This window comes from Amblyomma americanum, chromosome 3 (assembly GCF_052857255.1).
Source record: "Amblyomma americanum isolate KBUSLIRL-KWMA chromosome 3, ASM5285725v1, whole genome shotgun sequence".
Lineage (NCBI taxonomy): Eukaryota > Metazoa > Arthropoda > Arachnida > Ixodida > Ixodidae > Amblyomma > Amblyomma americanum.
Genome location: NC_135499.1, coordinates 191,268,271 through 191,293,243, shown reverse-complemented (window position 1 = coordinate 191,293,243; position 24,973 = coordinate 191,268,271). Strand labels below are relative to the sequence as shown.

The window sequence follows — 24,973 nt, the reverse complement described above, 5'->3', positions numbered from 1 at the left end:
AAGCACCTGAGCTGGGCAGCGGAAATGAAGGACAGCAGGCAGAATGGAGAAATGAAATGAAAGAGGTGAGGGGACAGGAATAGAGGATAGGGGGAGAGGTAACATGTACAAACTATTTACACAATAAGAAATGTGTCCAGGTTGTGCGCGTGATTAGTTCATTTTAGAGGAATTAAATCATACACGCGCACAGCACTGTGTTGGCTACAGCTGTAGTGGGGCGCCCCGTTATTAATCGTTCAAGGTAGGGCCGAAGACTCTGAAATTGAAATCTTGGCTACAGATAACAAAGCTTCTAGGAAACGCATGACAAATTTTTTTTTTTTTTTTGCTGCAGGATATTCGAAAAGCGGCGTCTTTAAAATCTCAAGACTACCGCACCTTTATTGAGCGCCCCTTAAATGTGTTTTTTGAAGAGCGTGTCACATGCAATGTGAAAGCGGCCATTTAGCCAAGTTAATGGCGCAGATATCAAGCTCGGTCAAGCGAGGCAGCCTTAAACGAAGCCCGTGACCTCGCTTCTCGGGTCGCGGTGAGGGAACCTTCCCGTGTAGCACAAGCAAATGCGCGGAAACGCCCACGTGTGCTCAAATTTTCGCGCGCGCCCCATAGAGCAAACTCGTCAGTACTACCGCTTCGGAGGGCAGTTAGTTGGGCACCAATTGTTTGGGCGCACGTGTTGTCCCTCTGCGACCCCTGCCGTCAAATCAATTGAAGTTAGCGCGAAGTGGAGAAAAATCAAAGTGCGCGTTCATAATAGCGGTGCCCCGAGGGGCGGAACTTCACGCCACCTCTCGTTCTACGCGTGGGAATTCGGGATGCTGGGGCATCTGGGAAGAAACAATGAATCAAAAATAAGCCTAACGCCAGTTCCTCGCGTCTCTCTCTCTCTCTCTCTCCACTGCCGTGCGCTCCGTTGAGGAATAGCATGAATATCTTGATTGAGAAGTGCAGTGGGGTGAAGGAGAGTGTTCGGCACGCGAAGCCTAAGGCGGCAACTCTGAGCCGCATGCAGGAGCTATCGGAGAGAGCGAGAGAGAGAGGGGGGGAGAAAAAGGAGATTGGTTTCTCGCTCCGGACGTCCCGAAATGTTCCGCGTCTCCCCGTCCGTGCTCCGGCATTCGACGGCTGCTTTTTTTCTCGGTCACGATCACCGGGCTCCAGCAGCGGTCGTGTGAGTGGGACGTGGGCCCATTGAGGGCGGCCAATTTCGAAGTGCTCCGGAGGCTGACACGTGGTACTCGAATGGCCCATCGGAAAGCCGAGAAGACAGCGCCGCGGTGACAGGTTCGCGCGTCTTGGGACGTGCGGGAACCCCATCTGCGAGGCCTGCAGCCGGCGCACCTGGAGCCTTTGTTCTCTGTGCTGATTCCGCGCCTGAAATTGATCCGAACGGTCGGAGTGCTGCTGTGTGTGTTCTCGGTGAAACCGCCGTCGCACGTGAACTTGGAACGATGCGGCTTTCGAGTAATGCGATTACTCGATTTCGGAATTATCTAATTGGAAATAAGTGTACCTTGGTTTGTTTTTTTCCTTTCTGGCGGTGTCGACATTGATATGACTTAGGGCGTCAGACGACATTCAAAATGGAATGCGGATGTACGCATAAGACGCAAAAAGAATCTTGGCTCGTAGAGCAAACTGATTCTTTTCATTCAGTTCTGTTTTATTGGTATCATTCCTCGAGCCGAGTGGCCGATCACGGTGATAACGAGGATGTGCCAACGTCTACTTCAACTAATGACGAAGGAAGAAAGAGATAGTCATAATAGAATAGATATGTTAATCTGTTTGTGGTATTTAAATGCAGAACTTTTACTGCATGAAAGCTTAGCCTGTTCGTTTTTGTGTTGTCGGGGCTACATAAACTTCCTCTGCTATCAATATATTTTTAAGTTTTGTTATGAAATATGATCCGAGTGTTTTTTTTTGTTTAACATTTCTCGCTCGTGTACTTGCACTAGCTTTAATGGCGAACAGGAAGTAGAAAGTAATGAGGCGACATGATAGCACGTGTGATTCCTGGATGACAAGTCGCTGATACAGCTTTAACCATATTAAGCCGTCCCTGGTTTCTACAACAACGCAAGGAGGAAATTGTGTACCGTTTTTTCGCAGTTAAGTTTAAGTGAAGAGCCTTTTATTTAAAGTCGAAATTCTGTAGCTCTTAATCTTCGTGAAACCCTGTAGCGCAGTTTAGAACTTACAGCCTGCGCCAGCTTATTAAAATTAATTTTGACCATGCCTCCACCTGGTTGCGCGCGCAAGGAACACCTATTTCCTTTTGCCGACACATCATTTTCACTTCGCCGTCCGCTTTTTTTTTACCTGTATTTTATCTGCGTTCTCTATCATCTCATAGTAGTACAGAGCCGTGAACGTGATGGGACCAGATTTGTACTCTACTTATCTGCCTGCCTTTCCTACTTGTTCACATCTTCCTCTGCAACATTAATTATCCGACGAATATATCCGGGCACCGGCCAAGTGGTATTAGCTACGGGCTGCTTCGTCAGGAACGCGTCTAATTAGAGCGCTCCACCTTGCTCTTGCCAAAAGCAGCACACTTTTTCACCCGGAAGGCGCATCGTGCTTGAGCTAGTAACAAGGCTGACTTTGGGAATAAATGCTTCCTACGCGGTAAGTTTTTATATTCTGTTATCCAGGATCCTCTGCTAGTGGTGGCACAGCTCCCATAAATTAGGCGCTCGACAGATGACAGACACTCATTGTCTATTATTTGACGCTTATATTGTGCAGTTCGTTCGAACGTTGTGGAAACATTGATGATGTGAAGAGCTTGGAAGAGGGACAATATGGGCTGGCTTGTGCATGTTGGCGAGAAAAGACGTAAGAGCTCTGTAAAGACGGGACATGAGAAAACGAGGCAAGAGGCTTGCGCAAGTGTCCTACTCGTTCGCTCATGTCCTATCTTCACAGCGCTTTTACGCCCTTTGTCGTCAACATGAAGAACCTGCTTACCACGGATTATCTGCCATGGTGCAGGAGAGGGTGGCATGATTAACATGGCCCAGAAAAACTTCTGAGACTAAATCTCTCGCAGTTGCGCGTATACCACACGGCATTGAACAAACCAGCTTCGTAAGTCAAACGCCAAGCGGTCGCTAATTATTCACCAGACCCGAATGCTATCAAGCGCGCTCTACTGCGCTCCGTTTATTAAAAATAATTTGTCTTTTGCTGTTATATAAATTATTACCGTCGTGTAATAGAACGCTGTATCGAAGCGAACAGAGAAGTGTTAGTCTCTTCTGAGTTTTTTTCTGGATAGGTGCTGAGAACCAACCGAGGCGGAAGCTTAGAGCTGCAGTCGGCCTAAACCACATGGGATCGTAAACACTCGGCTGCCGGTTTCATGCCAAGCTAATTAAAAATGAGTGGCGCAGTCGTAGTTTTTGTCTGTAGCCGGATAACGGCACAGATATACTTCTAAGTGAGGGTTACTTCGGTGGAAATGTAGACCTGCCATCTCTGCTCATGTATAGGTTGCTGAAACAACCAGTTGTTGAAAGAACTTGTTTAGGGCATTATATATACCCTGAACTAGTTGTTTCAGCAAAGAAAAACCACAATTTTCAAACAAGGTGTTTTTAGATATCGAGATGACCTCTGTGGAATTGTAATACCAGTGTTGGTGGAGACCAGAAAACCGGTGCATGATGTTTGCCACGATGCGATTTTGCAGCAGTTACCTTTCTAACTATTCAAGTTATAGGCACCTTACTGCATCGGTAAATCTGTAGCCAGCAGTTAGTAGTAGCCATATCACATTCTGTAATTCCGAAAACGCGATTATCCTGGGTGTTATGGCGCAGCGAATTGTCTCGTGACCGTCCCTCTTGTGCGTTGGCTGGAGCAGCGAGCAGTGGCGAGCACCGCAGCCCGGGCAGAACAGAGTAGGTCACGTGGCAATGCGGCACAGGGTGACGTATAGTGATGGACTTCGCTTAGCGGCGAAAAAATTTCTGAGAGGCGCGTGGTGACCGAAATCTTTAGAGCCACTGTGCCGAGGGATGCCACGTTTTCGACGAAAGAATATACATTGCTTTTACTAACGTCTGCTGCAAATGTTCGATAGCAATCAAGCTCCTAACTGTAGTAGTTAAAAGGTGACCTGAAAATTAGTTAACCAGATTACCTTCGCTTGTTTTCTATGTCTACCAACACTGGTATTACAACGCCGCAGAAGCTGTCTCGGTGTCTCGAAAAGCCTATTTAAATTCTGCTTTACTTTCGCGGAAACAACCTGTCTATATTTGCGATCTATCTTTAGCATATGTGTCTAAATAGGCTTCTACAAACTGTAAATTTCTGGCCACTTTGTAACTAACTTCTCATACGTTCGAATATTGCCCACCTTTTCTTTTGTCTCCACTGCCTTCTTCATCGCTGTCTGCACTTTACCACTTCAACCCTTGTGGCATCTTCGCGCTGTAATGTTGAATAAAACGGTGTTTCTTTTAGAAGCATTCGCTAGATATCAGCGCCCAAGGGGTGGGCTGCATCAATGCTGCACTTTGCCATTTCTTTTTTTTACGGCATGAGTAATACAGAGCACACCTCGAGCCGTCACGTGGATGAAGCCCGTCCAAGGTCACCGATCGAAGTGGCCAGGATAGAAAGATAAGATAACGAATGCAGGGGCGAAAGAAGAGAAGTAGGGGGAGAAAATAGAGGGACAATGTTGCCGACAAAGAGGTTGAAAGAAGAGATACAAAAAAGAAAACAGTGGCCAGAAGAGAAAGAAAACCAGAAGGGCGGCCAAGGGAGGAAGAAGAGAAGTAGGGGTGAAAATGAAGGGATGGTGTTGCGCTGTTGCGGATGGAGAAATAGAAAGATCTGAATATCAAGTTGTTTCCACGCGCACGCAGCGATGCCACCGACCGCTCGCTTTCGAATACCGAAAGGTCATCGCCCAGGTGGGCCGGTATAATCGGTATGGTTCTCTCTCCCCATGAATGGCTGCAGCCAAGAAGCGAAGTGCTCGGTGAGGGGGAGCTCGGCCAAGATTCTGCGGGTGTCTGGAGGAACAAATTAACAATCCGAAAAACCAGCGCAGCAGCTGCCGTGCAGCAGTGTTGTGGATGACTCCCTTCGCTCTCGCGTTCGCGAGGCTTGCCGTCGCAAGACCCAGCTGTGCTCGCCGCCGAGCGATGAGTCGATCGGCTGCTCAGCCAGACGTAGGAACGAAGGGCGACAACCCTTACAAAAATTTCTTCAGACAGTCTATAGACTGTCCATAGACTTCTGTTTTTAAAGTCCATAGACCCTCTAAAGACAAGGCCCAGAGAAGCCTATGGGCAATGCAAATCCTATAGACTCTATAGACAATCGATAGATTTATGACCATATACTTTTGGTAGACTTTTGTCTAGAGACAGTCTGTAGGCTATGAATAGGCATATATTAGTGTAGGCACATAAAAAAGAAAGAAAAACAAAGTGGCCCAGCCCACACCGCCAATACTATGAATAGACAGAAAGAAATGTCTATAGGAAGGTAGTAGAGTCTGTAGTAAGTCTGTAGAACGTCTATAGACCATTTTTGTAAGGGGAAGACCTCGCCGCAGCAAGAGCGGCGCCGGCGACAACGCATAGAGGGTGAACCTTCAACTTCCGGAACTGCCGTTTCGGACGAGGTTTGTGCTAGGAGGGCCGCGCTGAAGCGTAGGATGCGTAACCGCGAAGCAGCCACCGCCACTGCCCAGCCGCCGGCTCATAACAGTTGTTTAAGTAGTCTTTTTTTTCACCGCCTGCGCATGAGACGACGTGCCTGCCTTTTATACTCTGTATTAATTCCCTTGTTTCATCCTCATCTCACATTTATTCCAGCCATCACAGTATTGCGCCTTCAAAAAAGAAACACAAAAGAATGTAAGCGCTGGGCTTCAGCCGCTGTAACTCGTTCGTGTACTTGATGGCTTGTGATAAAAGCGCTGAAGCCTGCGATCCACTGACGACATTGCAGCTGAAGGCTATGAAAACACATGAAAAAAAGCAAAAACACTCCACTGCGTGCGCTGGACATGAGGCACGGAAGAAGATAACGCTGTCGCACACTCTAGAAGTTAATTGCAATTACTTTCTGCGAGAACGCGCCGAAATCAAACGACAAAGAACAACACACGAGACGCAAGCGTAGGCACATTAACAATTGATAGTTTATTCCTTGTTGCGCAAAATAAATAACAGCGGCCAAAAAATAAGCATAAAGAAAGTCTGCCCCATAATGCACAACATGCAAAAAAAAAGGACGCGATACAGTTACATTTTTTTTTCGTTTATGCACTGAATTAACCCAACGTATGCCAGCTCCTTTACCAATAAAGACCTGTGTTAGGGATTCCTCGGCGTCCTTAACAATGAAGGCCCTGGTATACCTTGGGTTCAGTGTGTAAACTATGAAATATTACTGTATCTCGTACTTTTTTGCGTGTTGTGGTTGACGGGGCAAATTTTCTGGATGTGTGTCGCTTGGCCCCCGACATTTATTCTGAGAAACAATAAACAAACTATCAGTCGTTAGTGCACTTAGATGCGTGTCTTGCGTGTTCTTCTCTGTCTGCCGCTTACTTTCAGGCTCCCGTCTTAGAAAACATCAAACCAACTCGCCCAACAGTGCGTGCTGCTCTAATTGCAGTGTGATATCGATGGCGATTGGCGATAGATATCGAGAAAAACAAGAAACAAAAGCGGGGAAATCCAACTTTGGCTTCAATTTAAATGAGAGGAGTTGCCGAGAGGGTTCCGGGGCGCAGGCATGCAGAAAATAAGAGAGAGGGAGAGAAAGGCGTGTGGTGCGAGCTACGACGGTGGTTGTTGCCGCTGCACTCGACGGCCTCCTCATCCTCGTTTCTTCTGGGTGCCTCGTTCCCACACTGGCTCCTCAGCCGAGCACGCGCACTATATCTTCCTCGGTCCGTTTGCTTTTCCGAGCGGCGCGCGCGGGTTCCAGTTCCCATCTGCGTGCAGCATCTGCGCTCGCGCGCTATTTCCAGCGAAGAAAGGGAGGGAAAGAGAGAGAGAAAACGCGAAGAAGAATTAAAAAGAGAGAGAGAGAGAGAGCGAAGCTCATCGAGGTCCGATCTCTGGCACGGCATCCCCGCGCGTGCCTGGGCACAGGTGCTCCTCGATTTCTGCTCCTGCTGGCGTTCCCTGGCCAAGTCTACTTTTCCTTTTCCCGAGCACGTGTGCAATGAGTGAAAGAGGAAAAATTTGAATTCAAATCGCGCGCTGATTGAAATATTGTTTTTTTTCCTTTGTTCTCTAGTTTGAGTCGAGGAATAACTGCTGGCTGTTCAAATATTTCGGCATCGTCGCTGCCTAATGACGGCGACCGGTCGCCGATATACGCGAGTGCACCTCTCCGCGAGAATATCGTGCGCTGGACAGTTAATGACGTGCCTTCTTATTTCGACGATATCGCGGTCTACTTTCTTTGGTATCCGAATCACAAATTGTCAGAGAACGTGCCGTCGGCGTCATGGATGTGATTGGTCGCCGCGACTGTTCATGCTGCTGCGGTGGACAGAAACACGAACGGGCATTAAAACTCGCCGGTCTGCCTTTTGCAGCCCCGAAAGGTAGTCTATGACATGCGTCGTTGCGGTGTGGACGTGCAGGTGCATTTTATTTCGTTTATTCATGCAGCGTTCACGTCTAGGCTTAGGCGCGGGTGGTTCTCGTTTTATTGCTCACCTCCAGCCCTCTTGCAGAGACAGCGTTTTGTGCTACGTTCACCGAGACGTCATGGTTGGGTGTCGCACCATGTAAACTGTGCCGAAGCTCAGTCGTCACAAACCAGCTGTGTGGAGGAGGGGCGTAGCTGGGGGGGGGGGGGGAGGCGAGGGGGGTTTCGGTTTCAGACACCCCCCCCCTCCCGCCCCAATATTTTGAGCACTGCATCCCCCCTCCTCCCCTCTCTTTGGCCTATTTTTCGCCCATGCTGCTTACACTTCGCATCGATAAATGAAAATGTAAAAACTAAAATAAGAACACAGTCGGTTTATTCTCTAAAAGATTGATTTACGTGGTCACGGCTCTAGCATAGGAAGCGTAAGTTACTGCAGAAAAGAGTCCCTCTTCTTTGCCATCGCACGACGTATGGCACCCCTTTTAATTGTATGCAAAGTTCTCCCAATTTTCACGTTTGCTTACTTTTTCATCCCGTGCATTGTCTTCAACTGATCATGAACTATCGCGAAAATAAAAAACTGGTTTTGTTTAAAAGCGCCTTGCGGCCACGAGCAGGTTAACATGCATGGGGTAGAAGTTTTCACTTGTGCCGTTCGTTCGCAATTGATGACTGTGTTGTAGAGCAGAAACTTTCCTCTTAAAAAAAAAAACAGCGCAATGGACGGCACATAAAAGAGACAACAGGACGAGCGCTCGTGCTGTTGTCTCTTTCCTGTCCCGTCCGTTGCGCTGTTTTTCTTAGGATGAACCCACACCAACTAGCCCAAACGTCTACCCTTGTGTAGATGCTTTTGTGTTTTTGTATATCATGTGAAAATATTGTAAATAGCCGCGATTTTAACGCACGAGTGTTTTTTTGTGAGAAAATGAATGTTCTTTACGAATCAAGTCCTCCGAATTCTGTGTGCGCTCGTATTTTTACGTAGATATTAGTGAGCGGAATAACCAACCCTTTGGATTTATTAAAGCAGAAAAATGACAAAGATATTGCTTGGGCGTAGGCTTTCTTTCTCTTTTTTTTTACCGGCCGTGCATTAAACCTCCTTGGAAATATTTCTGGCTACGCCATTGGTGCGAAGTGCTCCGACACGGGCATGGCCAGACTCGAGCGATGGCGGCGCGCGCCGCCGCCGCTCCTGTCCGGCCGCGACACACACGGGGGTAAAGCTGAGCCAACAAAGCGCTCCACACTATTTAGTCGCCACCTTGGATGACTTCTTACAACACGTCATTGTGGCCAGCACAGTTTTTTTTCTCGCTACGTCAAGGATGGGTATAGTTTGAACTTGAATCCGGAAAACTGCGGTCGATAAAATAATTATATGCCACTCTTACACGTATTTTATATTTTCTGAAACTTATTTTGAAATGTTTAGCATACTAATTGTAGCTCTTTGTTTTAATATCGGACGACTGTAAACGATGTTCACGAGTAAACGCTCTTGGAGCAGCGCGATGCCACCTTCGTGCGTTGTACACAAGGGAAACGCTCCGAAAGGACCGGGCATGTCGCAGCACCTACGAGTAAACGTGTCAAAATGATACAACTGCACATTTCACAACTGCGTACTGAAAAGTTCATGAACGAAAATCTCCTGCACTCGGAACACTTTTTCAATGCGGGTGACGCCTAGCGAATCAACCGTGCTGCTATTTACTTTTTCACGGCATTCGGCCTTCTTAAGTCCATTGACTCAATATGCTTGACAGCACACATTGGGGCTGCTTATGAAGGTTACAGGTGTTCTCGTTTAAATGTGTTTAGTGTCACGTTTTGCAGTACTAGCGCATGCGGTAAGTAAAGGTGGCGCTGTTTCGTGCATTTTTGCCTCCACCTACTTGCCACGCATTCGATCATACCGACAAACTGCTGTTTCAGTCGTTCGTGAAGAAGCTATGAGCGTTGCTGTGGACGAAAAATCCCGTCCCGCGTCAGAAAAGACACGACACCGTCGTTCGCGGTGAAAAATAAAAATAAAAAAATGCATGAGACCCGCGGTAGTTTAACAAAGTTTAGGCATTTACTACGGCAAAACGCTGACCATCCGAAATAAACCAAGCACAGCAGTTGCTCTATTTACTTTGGGAATTTGTTTACTTGGGTAATTCTGTTCGTCGTTTTGGAGCCAAAGCAAATTTCTGACGTCTATTGGCAATCGGGAACAGAGGACATGCAAAATCCCGTGTGCTCGCTGTAAGAAATACTCGCCAAGCGCGTCACATCCGCGGTGCACGCCTTCAAATACCGGTTCAGAAGAAACAAGGCACCTAACATCAAGTTACGACAGGCATGCGACGCTGCATTCCATCAAAAATGCTTCAAACGCGACGAGTTGCTCGTTTTTTACAGCACGTGTACAGCTGACGAGAGCTACACTGCATGCCACCATCTTCTCACGAACTACGTCGCCAGTCTCCAACTCCTTCCTTCGTCCAAATTTAGCGAGCCTCTAAACAGGTGGCAACACACGAACCGTTGGATAATGCGACGTTCGTGGGTTGCCACTGGCTTCTCTGGGTCCAGCAGCTTTCCCTCTAGAGTCACTATATTAACTCCACGGTGACACAGGAGCTCCGTTTCGCGGGGCCACCGCTATGGGCGCGCTGCAGTAACGCCGCCGGAGAGCCGCCGACGCAGTAAGGAGCTCTAGTGTAACACATCACGTGAGGTGACGGTGCGGCCCGCATATGATGTGGCGTTGCGCGGGTTGTTGCTATTCTTACACCACGCAAGGACACTGCAACCAGGCTCGCCAAGGCTGCAGAGTGTCGAGCGCGCTCTCCCGCAATTAGACCAGTGCTAGACCAGAAGTCCATGCGGCAGAATGGGAGCAACATCGTCCTGCTACACGAGATCGACGGAGCACCGCGTACTCGCGGGCGCACTAACAGCTTTCGCTGACTTTCGCGCGTTACTACACAGGCGTGAACGGTGACAATTTTTCCCTTCTCTTTTGGCGATTTGCCTGTCGGCCCCGTGGTGGGCGAAGCCATAAACTGCACCCAGTGCGTCAAAGAAAACAATCTGGGAGTTCGGGTGGCGCGAGCCTGCTGCATAGGAAAGGTTCGACGTTGACTTCGTATTCGCCGCTAGTTGCCCACGAGCGTTGCGCTAAAATCGTTTCCTTTCGCGTCGCATTTCTGTGACCTCTGCATCTAGGAGTGAGATAGCGACCCATGGTGCGCTACAATGCGTGGCTGGGGCCCCGGAAAGAAAGGCGCGCGGGGAAAAGAGGGGGGGGGGGGGGGGGGTGTCGGGAGAGAATTCACGTTTCCGATGCAACTTGCCCGAAATAGAAGAAGCGCGCGGAGGATCCTTTCCCCTAACTATGTACAGCTTGCGGGAAAACGTCCATTTTACTCTCGCGCGAGCCGAGAATCTTGTCTCGCTGTTTACTTTACGTCGCCCGCGCATTCACCAGTCCCACTCGGACCCAACTTCGTGCGTGTGCCATCGGCAAGCTTGTGCATACGTGGGGTCAGAACTTCTGCGCTGTTCCGCTGGCCTTTCCCGCTTCTTCCTTTTGGTCTGCCGGAGGACTGCCTCGTTGGTTATCAGGCCCACTTCTTCGCGTTCAGCGTCGCTTGCGCCGTGACCCCGCGACGCCGGCCCGTTAGCGAGGTTGCTTGCGTGGCGGAATATTCCCTCTCCGCACTTCGGGCCTCGTTTGCGAGACGGTTGGCCCCTCACTCCAGGGCGTTCTTCGACGCGTGAATGCTTGCCCCGCTCTATAGCGCGGCCCCGTGACTCGGTGCTGCGCTCCTGTACACGCTCGCTAATGGCCCTTTTCCCCGCCTTTCGCCGACGTTGTCAAAAAAGTCCGGCACAGAAGGCAGACCATATCGGTGCGCAGTTTTCTTGCTACCCCCGCGAGCGAATGCACCGGTGGCGAGCACCTGTATCTACGTGTTCACGTAAACAGCAGCGCAACCTGGAGAGTTGGTCTTCAAAAAAACTCTAACGCTGTTTAGGGACACATACATGCGTTCCAGTGTATTTAAGGCCTCCTTGCAGCGACGAACCATGGACGTCGCCATAAAGTTCGAGCCCGGGAAACATGCAACTCGCATTTCGATGCCGCGCCAAGCGTAGATGCATATCACGAAGACAAAAGCAGCCGTTGCTGATGGCGTTTCTTCTTCTGAAAAGTTTCCAGTGGTTGCTTTGTCCTCAAAAACGGCTATTTATTTCTCGACTCAAACTCGGCGCTCGTAAATGTTTAAATGCATTACTCAGGATCGTCGAGCTTGCACTTATATCATTCACTCACGAGAAATATAAGGTACGGCTGTTTACATGGCTACCTTCAAGGTTTTTCAAGCATCGTGATAAAATAGTGTCTGAAAGGCGTGCTTGCTTTTTAGTAAAAAAAGGGAGTGATTAAATTCCAAGCGTGCGCATATTTAGGAATCGTGTTACACGGGAAATGCTTTCGTTGCTTTGAAAGCCCGGATGTAGTATCTTGTAACGTTGGTGTACAGTACTCACGGATTGAAATAGGACATTCGGAGCGCTAGCCTTGCAGTGCCACGCAGGCATGTGGTAAACCACAGGCCGGCTGATTGGCTACTGGAAGGAACAATTCTGCTTTGTAGATGTTCTCCCTCTCACGCCATACCACAATGCACCACCTTGGTTCCATGAGCGTCTACGGGCGGCGCTCCATGAAGCGACGGCCACGCGCTCCGAATGTCCTATTTCAATCCGTGAGTACTGTACATGTGCACTTAGAAGAACAGCACCATGCTTCTTTAATGGACGTTGAAATTTACCACTGATCCTCCAAATATTAGTTATTGTCCATGAGATTTCGTTTCTATTTATTTCTCGTAGTACTTTTTTGCCACCCGCAGCGCACGTACACGTCAGTGAACTTAACGTTGGCTGTCGTGACATTTCAGCATTTGAATCCCTATCCTTCCACAGTGGTACAGCTTAACTAGAGCTCAACTGTACTCATTGTCGTCACGTTCATCATCATCACTATCCTCGTCGTCTAATTCATTTGATTTGAGTCCATTGCAGTAAAAAAGCCTCTCTTACAATGATTTTGGACTATTCCCGTTTCGCGCCATAATAACGGTGGCTGAAAAGAAACAAAAAGACTAATATATGTTTCTTTTTCGTTTGTTTATTCAGGTTTCTAGTTTTCTTGGCTTGAAGAAAGGAGACGCCGCTTGCAGTATCCGCCTCGTAGGCCACCTTTACATCATCACCGTAGATGATGCATTAACACTACTGGTTGCCCAGGCCACAAGTTCGGACCGGTGTCATTAGTCGGAGGGGGGGGGGGGGGGGGGCAGGGGCGGCGTCGGCTCATTAGATTTTCACTTGCGAAAGACATTTAGATAACAACGACTGCACCTTGAATTTATAGATACCTCACTTATGCCGCGCTCATTTAAAAATGGATAACTTTGCGATAAAGTGTACAGTGCAAAATCGGAGCGGCTACGCTTCATACCCGGCCTCGAAAAAACGGTTCACCTTTGTGAATGAAATGTTGTCATAGTGGAGATCTAATTACGCAACACGCCTTTCACGCAAGGGCAATTTCGGTTCGGCCTCTGGCCTGCTTATCATGATGACGGGCGTACAGGTGCTACCCTGTCGCGAGCTGCTGTTACATGCGACTACTTTCATCAACTACGCAGGTCCTAGTAGCACACTCTTATTTTACTGCTTCCGTAAGAAGGAGAGAGAGGGCGAAAAGGGAGGCTTACTCGCAAAGAGAAGCAGAGAGGACAACTACGCAGGGGCTCTGCTAGTCAGTATAGCGCAGTCAGCTGTTGGCTCTAACATTTTACACACTTGGTGCGCCGTGACCACTTGTTTCGTTTCCAATGGCAGGCTCCAGCTTTTTCGCTAGCCGGAGGAGGTGATCACCGTAATGCTAGTCTCACACCGTTTCATACTTGACAGCGCAAAAAAACGAGGACAAAAGCGAACGAGGAGACACAACACGCTGCGCTTGTGTTGTGTCTCCTCGTTCGCTTTTGTCCTCGTTTTTTTGCGCTGTCAAGTATGAATCCACACCAACTAGCCCAACTTTCTGTTCTTATTCTCACACCGTGCGCGGCTAAGGGCAGTGTCGGTGTTATTTCCTGCTCTTTAGTCGTTACGTGCTGACACAGTTCTACGCCGCTTTTTGTATCTCTTCCGTCTCGTTTCTCACAATGCCACGCTGGTAGATATCGGCCTAATGTATCGCGTCGTGGGGAGACAGAGGCGACTACATAGTGGACGGAACAAGAACGAGCAGCGTTTATTTGTACGCTTTTTTGTACAGGATGGAGCCGGGGCGGGGCTAATTCAGCGCCAAGCGCACAACTTGAGCTAGCACTGCGGCAGAATGATAGACAATTCATGCGCTGTGATTGTAGGTATACAGCGCATGCCCAATATACCGAGCGCCTGCTGTCTTCTTCGTATCTGTCGCGTCTAAGTTAATTAGCATCGACGGCCCTTTATTGATTCGATTAGCACTCGCATTTATCGCTTCAGCCATATGTATCAAGAAAGGTAATCTAGATCTAGAGCATATCTAGGTGCATTCCGGCCGCCTTCTTAGAACGATCATTATTTGTATTTTGCTGCCGGACTACCGTTGAAGTTTACATCACAAGCAGCAAAATTTCAGGTTTTTTTTTCCCAATTCAAATAATGTTTTGTTTAGGTGTTGTCTTGCAATTCTTCCTTTTTCCTATCTAAAAGCCTTACCGATTACATTTCGCCCGCTAGATGGCACCGCACTGCCTGTAATCATCATTATTAGCCTCACTACGCTCACCGCAGGACAAAGGGCTCTCCCATAAACCTCCAATCAACCCTGTCCTGTGCCAGCTGCGGCCACCCTTTCCCCGCAAACTTCTCAACCTCATCCGCCCACCAAACTTTCCGCCGCCCCCTGCTACGCGTTCGTTCCCTTGGAATACAGTGTGTTATCCTTAAGGACCATCAGTTATCTTGCCTTTGCATTAAATGCCCTGAAGGTTGAGAATATTGCCACAATAATGAGAGGGGTTAACCGATTTTCTCCAGATTTGCAATCATGCTATCTTTTCATTCGAGTAATAGATAATTACGGACCTGCATCCATGCGGCAGTTCATCTCTACGCTAAATCGGCTAACACTGAGTCACAAAGGTAAGTTGAGTTCACGACAAGAAAAATTAACAGCATCATAATTAGCCGGACTACACCTACAGCAGGACAACGGCCTCTCCAATATTTCTGCAATGAACCCTGTCCTGTGGCAGCTGCGGCTACCCTACCCCCAAAACTTCTTTATCGCATCCTCCTGCTAACATTCCGCCGGCCCCTGCTACCCTTGACCACCATTGGTTATCTTGCCTTCGTATTACATGCCCTTCACACGCCCATTTCTTCTTCTTGATTGATTTCGACTAGGATGTCATTAACCCGAATTTGTTCCCTGGCTCACTCTGCCCTCTCCCTGTCAACGTTAAACCTATAATTTTCCTTTCTGTAGCGCACTGTGTTGTCCTCAAAGTTAAAATATTCCTTGTTATACTTTTATTTGTATTCTGGCAACCCCGTGTGAGCGATTTAGATACCGGAAGTTCCCTGCAGTGAGAACAAATGCACAAGAACGACTTGGTCCTTTATAAGGCAAAGAAACTGAACGCAATAAAAAGTATTTGAATGCATATGTCTTGACACTTCTGGAGTTTACAACTTTGGAAGTGCCAACTATACTCGTTTAAAAATCTCGTACTAACTGTGGCTACCAGAAATATAATTGTGATGATGCAAACTCTAAACGTTTACTCTCGACTTCTCGCCACAACATCGAGAAAAGGTAGGGCATTCATGGTGGCTCAGTGGTTATGACGCTCGGCTGCTGGCCCGAAAGACCAGGGTTCGATCCCGGCTGCGGCGGTCGAATTTCAATGGAGGCGAGTTTCTAGAGGCCCGTGTACTGTCAGTGCACGCTAAAGAACCCCAGGTGGTCGAAGTTTCCGGAAACCTTCACTAAGGCGTCCGTCCCTCATGGCCTGAGTCGCTCTGGGACGTTAAACCCATATAAACCATAAACTATCGAAAAAAGCAAAGGGCCAAAGCTCTAGAAACGGTATAGTGATCTGGCACTCTCATAGTACACCCCGTTATTTTCTTATTGTTCTTTTCGCAGTCTGTACGCTTTTGTGTTATCGATCGTCTGTTACCTTTGCTTTTAGTTTCCGCATTAGCATTGTTACAACATTTCCTGTTATAAGCAACCACTGTCAGAGGCTTTGAATTACAACTGTAGGATGGAAGACTTCAGCATGCTGAATAGTGACTCCTGTAGGCCTGCTCTTTCTATGTTTGTGTGCATGCTATGACCCAGAATAATAAACAAAATAACTAAAGACCAATAACAAATGTAATTTTTTTCGTTTCCTTTTTATTTGACCCGGTTTTAACGCACATCTACCGCGTCACGATTTACCCATAAATGAGTCAACTGTTGTTATTGTATCCTAGAATGCCAGAGATAAAACGCACTTATAAGCAGCTCGAAAGAACAGTCAGTTGCAAGCTGTACGCGTGCGTACCTGTGTGTGTGTGTGCACTGTACTTGCAGTGTGTGTTTGCGTGTTCCTATGTGGTCGTACCAGAGACTCTGCGCTCCATAATGCAGAAAGTACCAAGTTCTAGAGTAGCTAGTCTTTTTGACCGCAGTTAATCTTTTAGGGCAGTAACACTCAACTGCTAGTCCTCCAGTGAGCAACCATTGTGCCCTTAGGAGTTGAATACGAAGGGACATGAAAGACGGTTAGTTTCTTTCCGCGGACTGACCGCTCCTCGGCATGAATAAGTGGCGCAGTTTGTCCTATCCACACATTTTAAGGCGAAAGACTTTAATGGCTCATCGTCGTCCGTCCGTCCGTCCGCGAAATATGTCACACTATGACGTCATCAATGGCATAATTGCTATAACCCACATACTCGTAGTAATTACTAAGTAAAGGGGGATCAGTAATTAGTGAATTATTCATTATATTTCATTAGTAAAAAAAAATTAAAAACAACAATCATTAAGGAAAATAAAAAGAATGAAATAAAAAGCAAATAAAAATGAAAAATAAATGTGTAGAAAAGATTAAAAATATAAAATAAAAATAAAAAATAAAAATAAAATCAAGAAAAAATTCTGTGCCTACAGGCGCTGTGGAAAAAACAACCCTCGTTCTAGAAAGTTCCATGCTTTCGCATTCCTCCACGTGTGCAGACTTAAGTGCCCTCGGAATTTTTCACTGAGAGTATGTGCGTGCTCTCGCCTCACTGGCGCAGGGTCCAAGTTCCTGTGCAGCCAGGTGGTGGCGCCCATCCGGAACGAGGATGGCGACATCTGCATGTTCATCGTCAACTTCGAGGACGTCACCGACGCGCCCTATAAGGCGGACGAGGAGGCCGCCTCCGGTGGTGGAGGAGTAGGAGGAGGGGACCTGGCGCCGCTGCCGCAGGCGCTGGTCAGGACCTGCGGTGAGGATTCTGTGCTCCCCTACCTCTCCATTTACGCTCGACACGCGGGCGCGGTTGTACAGGGAGCGCTCTGCGCGGCCCCGGAAAACGTTGGTTCATCGCCGGACCGCATGGAACGACGTTGGGTTTGCCGCTTCCGGTCCTGCACATGTTAGCCACTCGTCGCCATCGCCATCGACACCAGAGCCGGACACATAAGGGAAAATAAATAACTACGGCGGTGAAGGAAACATACAGCATTCGTAGAAACTTAGTGATTGAGAAAAAAATCCCTCCAGTAACGAAAGAGGAAGTAAAGAAAGCTTTAGAAGCAATGCAAAGGGGGAAGCCAGCTGACGAGGATCAGGTAACAGCAGATCTTTTGAAGGACCGGGAGTGGGGGGAAAGGGGGGGGGTTCTGTTTGAAAAATAGCCTGCCTTGTAGGCACAATGCCTTATCACCTCTAACGTACTGAAAGCTTGGAAGAGCTTTAACATTATCTCAATCCATAAGAAAATGGACGTCAATGACTTGCAAAAAACAGAGACCGATCAGCTTGCGGTTCGTTGCCTACAAGATATCGACTAAGGTAATCGCCAATGCAGTCAGAGTAACCATAGACTTCAATCAACCAAATGATCAGGCAGGTTTTCGTAAAGGCTACTCGACAATAGGCCATATTCACACTAGCAGTCAGGTGATAGAGAAAACCGCAGAATATAACAAAGCCCTGCATATAGCCTTTATAGATTACGAGAAAGCATTTTACTCAGTCGAAACATCAGCAGTCATGCAGGGATTACGAAATCACGGTAGGTGAGCCGTATGTAAAAATACTCTAAAAATCTATAACGGCTGCACAGCCACCGCAGTCCTCCATAAGGTCAGCAATAAAATTTGAACAAGGAAGGGTGTCAGGCAGGGTGACGCCATCTCGCTAATTCTGTTCATCGCCGGTTTACAGGTAGTATTCGGAGGCTTGGATTGGGAAAAGTTTGATATTGAGGTTAACGGAGAGTAGCTTAGTAATCTGCGATTCGCTGATGACATTGCCTTACTAATTCACTCAGGGGATGAATTCCAAAGCATGATCAATGACTTAGACAAGCATATCAGAACGGGGGGTCTAAATATTATGTCGAAAAGAAAATTAGCGTTCAGCAGTTTCGGAAGGAAACAGCAGTTTGCGACTGGTAGCCAGGTGCTGGAAGTGATAAAGGAATACGTCTACTTAGGGCAGGTAGCGACCGCTGATCTGGATCTTGAAAGTGAAATAACTAAAGAATAAGAATGGAGTGGAGTGCATTTGGCAGGTTCTCTCAGATCATGAATGGTAGTTTACCAATATCCCCCAATAGAAAAGTATATAGCAGCTTTATATTACTGGTACTCGCCTACGGGGCAGAAATTGGGGGTAATGAAAAGGGTTCAGCTTAAGCTAAGAACAACGCAGCGAGCAATGGAAAGAAAAATTCTAGGCGTAACGTTAAGAGACCGCAAGCGGGCAGAGTGGCTGAGAGAACAAACGCGGTTGATTTCCAAATAGAAATCAAGAGAAAGAAATTGGTTTGGACAGGGCATGTAATGCGAAGGCAAGGTAACCGCTGGTCCTTAAGGGAAACGGAGTGGATTCCAGGAAAAGGCAAACACAGCAGGGGGCGGCAGAAAGTTAAGTGAGCGGATAAGATTAAGAAGTTTGTGGGGATACTGTTGCTGAATATAAATGCCTGGGCTCTATGTTTCGTCAAAACTGAGGTAGAAAAGCGCATTAACTGCATGAAGACAAAAGCTCTGCGAGTGTTTGGATTTTTAAAAGGTGATTTTAGTCCGTTGACCAGTAGTCGCAAAGAAAAGTTACATTTTACTCATGTCCGCTCGTTATTAGGATATGCTTGCGCGTACAGGGATCCGTACACTGTCGAAATTGTTGATAAAATTGAAAAGGTACAAAACAGATCAGTTTGATTTGTTCACGGAAATATGAATAGAAATCTCAGTGTCCAAGAAATCAAAACTAGATTGCAATGTCAGGAGCTGAAAGAGCGCAGGAGAGATTTGTGATGAAAATTTTCTCAGAATATGTACCTCTAATGCGTGTATAATTAAAGGTCAATACGTAAATCCCCCTTCCCATATATAGCAAAAGCGCGATCACTGTTTCAAAGTTCGTGAACTTCCTTTTAGAAGTGATGTCTAGCCTTATTATATTTTTTTCGTGCGCGCTGTAAGAGAGTTAGTTTAATGTTTTGCTTCCAAATATTGCTTCAGCAGCAATTGTTTTGTATCTTGAAAGAAATTCTGCAAATAAACCACGAATGAATGAATGAAAAAATCTCTATTGATTACGAGAAACGAAGAAATGACTTTTAGGACGCTTTGCAAATGTAATTTCTTGTTGTATTCTTGTTGTCCAGATGTACCCCCCCCCCCCCCACTTGCCTCTATCGCCTGAAACAGGCGGCGCAGGAAACAAACAAACAAACAAATAAATAAATAAATAAAACGAAAGGAAAGGCATTTCCTTGTGGCCATTTTTACTATTATTTCTACGAACACCTATACGTACATCGGCCCCGACTGACGTTAAATAATGAGCGGCAGATGAGGCGGCTATATACAGAGCAGCACGAACGCAGCAAGCATAGAGCACCAGCCGTCCTTGTTCTGATAAAGCTGTTTTGTTATAGCCAGTATTTCTGGAACAGTCTTTCGTTTGTATAGTGCCACAAAACATTGTTTCGTTTGTTCTTTGCTTACCACCGCCGGCACTCGGCCTTACTATTTTTGGCTACGCGAGATGCAACCACAGCGATCTGGAACTGTCACGATTCCTTGAAGCATTTCCTACAATATTCCACATTGCTGCGAGTGTCTAATACACGTTATCTCGACATTTGGCCGCCGTTTTTTTTTTTAATAAAGTGCGGTCGAGAGCGATGTAAATTGGAAATTGTTTGTTGGGGAAAGAAAATGGCGCAGTATCTGCCTCAGATCTCATCGCACAACACACGGGCGCTGAAAATCGCTAAGGCGCCCGTGTGCTGTGCGATGTCAGTGCACGTTAAAAATCCCCATGTGGTCGAAATTATTCCGGAGCCCTCCACTACGGCACCTCTTCTTCCTTTCTTCTTTCACTCCCTCCTTTATCCCTTCCCTTACGGCGCTGCTCAGGTGCCCAATGATATATGAGACAGATACTGCACCATTTCCTTTCCCCAAGAACCAATTATTTATTATTATTATCTTGGTGGACACCCGAACCACGCCGTAAGGGAAGGGATAAAGGAGGGACGTGAACGAAGAAATGACGAAATAGGTGCCGTAGTGGAGGGCTCCGGAATAATTTCGTCCACCTGCGGATCATTAACGCGCGCCGAGATCGCACAGCACACGGGCGTCTTTGCGTTTCGCCTCCATCGAAACGCGGCCGCCGCGGTCGTGTGGCGATTCTGTTCTGCGATGATCGCCGAGCGCACTTGCTGCTGTCGCCACTGCTGAGTTGCTTTTCCTTTTTCGGGCGCGTGTTCCCCCAATAAACTCTTTCTTTTGGAAGCCTATGCCGCCTTCCTGCAGAACTGCCGTCATCAGTGGGGGGAGGCATCTTCAAACAAAGTAGTGTGTAAACAGTCGTGGCTAAAGGCGTCACTTTTCACAATTTTGTCGCGCGCATTGTTTTGCATTCTATGCATATCATGCTTGTTTTCTCTTGTTTTTAACTACGAACTTAAAATCAAACGGTCGCTCACAGATAGTTTGACGTTCTATGTGAAAATAAAAATCAGTTTGTTCTATGTGTGAGTGGGGGGCGTCGGATCAACCGAGAGTGTTGTTGGGCGCTCTCATTTCTACAAAGAACAAATAAGATCGCTGTTCACGCAATAGGTAACGATTTCTTGTTAACTATTATTAAAAAAATGGAGCGTAAGTTTCCCTAGGTTTTGTTAAAACCCTCATATAGTTGCTGATATGATCGGCGGCACAAGGACTTACTCTGCGCCCGCGGGGATTTCGTGTCATGAATTACCAGGCATTGCAAGGCAGCGATGCGCTGAAGTGATCAATGTCTACTCGTTACAAACAAACGATACAAACATGCTTATCACAGAGCGCTTAAAAAAATGCAACCGTTTATCGTTCTTGGCTTTTCCACCACTGTGGGTGCTCCCGAGCGGGCGCTACCCATCTGTTTCGCCTGATTTCTGCTGTGTCCACAGCGTAGGAATATCCCCGTGGTCGCCCTAAACTTCCGGTGGGCACAGCAAAGGACGAGCTTCCATGTTGACCCTGCCGGTGTCCGGCCAAAGCTGTGGCATTAGCCGTAGCCGTATTGGCACGTACAGCTCGCGTGACTCCCTTTCGTGGGGCGCTGAAACCGATCTGCGTGAGCTGTGAGGCCAGGCCTCGGAAGGTCACGCATAGGTCTGATAGGACGCACGCAGGGGGCGGGTTGCGTCCCAGCGTCCGAAATTACTTGGCTGTCTCCGCGAGGCGCGATGTACGTAGCCACGCACGCTTGAACATCGCCCTTGTGTCGGAAGGTTAAGCTCGCTGCGCTTACGAAACTTGGTCAGGTTAATCGTACAGTCTATGCTGAAAGCTTTGGTCAGGTTAATCTGTGCACCGCACCTTGCCTATCCTAACCTGACCTTGTCAAATAACCTAAAATATCCCCAGCCAATTCCACCTCATTCTAGCCTATCGTGCCTAATCATCCCCTTCCAAACGATCAAATACAATTCAATCGAATCCAATTCAATCCTATTCTATCCTATTCTATCATATTCTATCCAATCCAATCCAATCCAAACCAATCCTATCCTATCCTCTCCTATCCTATTTTGTCCTATCCTATCCTATCCTATTATACACTGCTCAATAAGATGAGGACGTATAGTGAGGAGAAGAGGCACACTCAGCGTTGTGTGCCTCTTCCCGCCACTACGCCCTGGTATTTTTGCGCGATTTTTTTAAGTGAGCGAATGCACCCACTCGCCTGCCAAAAAATGTTAACCTTACGCAAAGTAACCTAACCTAACATAACCTTATCTAACCCTAATGTAACCTACTCCATCACAGGCTGCATCCGACTGAATTTTTTGAACAAAGGTGCTGTGCCTCACTGTAATCGCCTCCGCGTTTCCGCATGATACAGGCTGACAGAACGGACCCTAAGGTTGCATGACTTGCGAGTTTCGCTCCTTTATCGATCAAAGGCAACTTTGCAGTTTTTCGCGAAGTGACCGGCGCCCCCGTTCCTCCTCTTCGTTCTTTACAGCCCGGGCAGCGGGTCGGAGCCGGTCCCTGAGGCTCCGGATGCCCGGCAGCCGCAAGACCTCGTTCGCGCTTTCCAGGTCAACCGTGGAAGGGGACGACGCGGCGCCGGAGTCGCTGCGGGCGCTCGTCGTGTCCGAGACGCCAGAGCAGCCGACCACCACCCCCAGCGTGGTGACGCGGCCCGCCAAGGCCGTCGCCGTGCTGGCCCCTTACGAGCGCCCCGACAGGGGGGCGCTGCTGCACCGCACCGGTATGCCAACCCTCCCGTCACCGGCTGTTCTTGCGCATCATCGGAGCCTAAGCGGTAGTCGTCTTAACATGTCGAAGGGCGATACTCCGTCTCACAGTTATTTGTAGGCGAAGCAGTCGTCGACGTTCATCCCTGTGAGGTGTGGGGTGTCTGGATAAAGGTGTGCTAGGCACGCTTAGCCCACACATCAGTAAGCACAACGTGGGCTCTGGCAAGAGCAAGCTTAATGTACAACTAGGGCTCATCGCGCACCTGCACTCTCGCTGCCAAAGAAGGAAGGCGCAGTTATCACTAATGTTCATTACTCAGTGCGCTGTGTTACAAAACTCTGCGCTAATCTCCAAACCTCAGTGCGTCCCACAGTCCTGCCGCAGCACCTAGAAGCGGGTCCGCGGAGTCGCGCGTTATGCGACAACTACACACGCGTTCGCGGCAGAGCCATGTGCATTCACGGGCCGCACGTCCAACCAAAGCGGGTTCTTTGCGCGACGCATCACGAAGAAGGATGTGCAACAGGCACAGCCCATCTTGGCGACACAGGCCTCCCGTCGATGGCCCATCAAGCATCGCCATCGCCAATGGCTGGCGAGGACGGAGAACCAGTCAAATCAGGCCCTCCGTACTCCGGTCCGCCAGCGCTGCACAGGCGGCCGACAGGACTCCGTTCAGGCCCAGAGCCGAGCATACACACGACGTGTGCGCGTTTCACCACCCACGTTCTTGGTCCCCTGGCAAAGGGCAGGGAATCGAGACGAAAGCACTACGAACCTTGCTTCTTACCCGGGTCGGTGGCGGTCTTTCTCTGTTCAGTTCCCGTTCGCGACCTCTCGCGGAAAAAAAAAACGCTTCCACCGTCACTCGGATTGACCGAATGGGGGCGCGAGGTGGAAATGGGAAGAACGAAGGGGAGGGCGATTGACAGCGGTTCTCAGAAAAGCTTCTCGTCGAATGGGCACAGGTCGCTCAAGAAGCCGCGATCTTCACAAACGCCAGCCACCACTGCTGCTTGCTGCGACCACCACCGCCTAACAGTTAACAGTGTGTTGTAGTAGGGGATTCATATGTCAAGGGCGTTGGAGGCGACTATCGCAATTGGACACTTGATAATCGATTTATCGAGAACTTTTGCCATTTTTTTAAGAGAGGCTTGTCTACGCTCCTTCTTCTAACTTTCTTTCATGTCCCCTCTTCCTTTCCCATTATGCCTAATGGCATAATTAAAAAAATGCCACGAGTTTCACCTTTGTGTTACTCTCGCACGCTGGCTTGTCAACTGCACATGGCTGAAAACAATCGTTTTGCGCCCGCAGCTTCCCCTCCAGTACCGCTCGAATTCTGAGAAGCTACAGATTCTCCCTTCTCGAGTCGCACCGACACAAAAAGGACGTATTTAGGGCTTTGTGCACGTCGTTTGTCTTGCATATGTCCAGATAGCTGGCCCTCATGTAGTCATTATGATCACATTCCCAGCACCATAATCTTTGTCGACAAGGTCACGTCCATCGCACAAAAGTCTCTCCCCATCATCTGCAACTGTACGCAATCGGCTGGGTTCTTGCGGTCGGGATGTCGTGAAACCGGGGCAATATGCGCGGAGCACAGCGACCACCCGCCGCGGTGGCTCAGTGGTAGGGGCGCTTGGCTACTGACCCGGAGTTCCCGGATTCGAACCCGACCACGGTGGCAACGTTTCAATAGAGGCGAAGCGCAAAGGCGGCCGTGTGCTGTGCAATGTCGGTGCACGTCAAATATCCCCAGGTGGTCGAAATTTTTCCGGAGCCCTCCACTTCGGGACCTCTTTCTCCCTTTCTTCTTTCAGTCTTTCATTTCGCGGTTCAGGTGTCTGCCGATATGTCCGACAGATCCTGTGTCATTTCCTTTCCACCCAAAACAATTTTCCCACTATTTTGCGCTTCTGTAGTCTCTGCTTTTTATTCCGCGTTTTCATTTCCTTTAAAATTTATGTACCTCTTATCGCACAAAAGTATGACATATAGGTGAGGAGCTGGAGGGGTATGCGCACTGGAGGATAATAATAATAATTGGTTTTTTTGGGGGGGGGGGGAGGAAATATGGCGCAGTATCTGTCTCATATATCGTTGACACCTCAACCGCGCCTACACCTCAACCGCGCCCGTAAGACGAAGGAAAGAAGAAGACGTGACGAAGAGGACGTGCCCGTAGTGGAGGTCTCCGGTATAATTTAGACCTGGATCTTTAACGTGCACTGACATCGCACAGCACGCGGGCGCCTTAGCGTT

The 24,973-nt window shown here is 48.2% G+C and overlaps 1 protein-coding gene across 1 annotated transcript in view; it reads left to right on the top strand.

The window, feature by feature from the left end:
* Window positions 1-24,973, top strand: part of sei (potassium voltage-gated channel seizure) — a 245,892-nt gene that overhangs the window by 102,048 nt on the left and 118,871 nt on the right. The window contains 2 exon segments of the mRNA XM_077659340.1: window positions 17,017-17,208; window positions 22,464-22,712. Of these exon segments, the coding sequence (XP_077515466.1) occupies window positions 17,017-17,208; window positions 22,464-22,712 (441 nt within the window).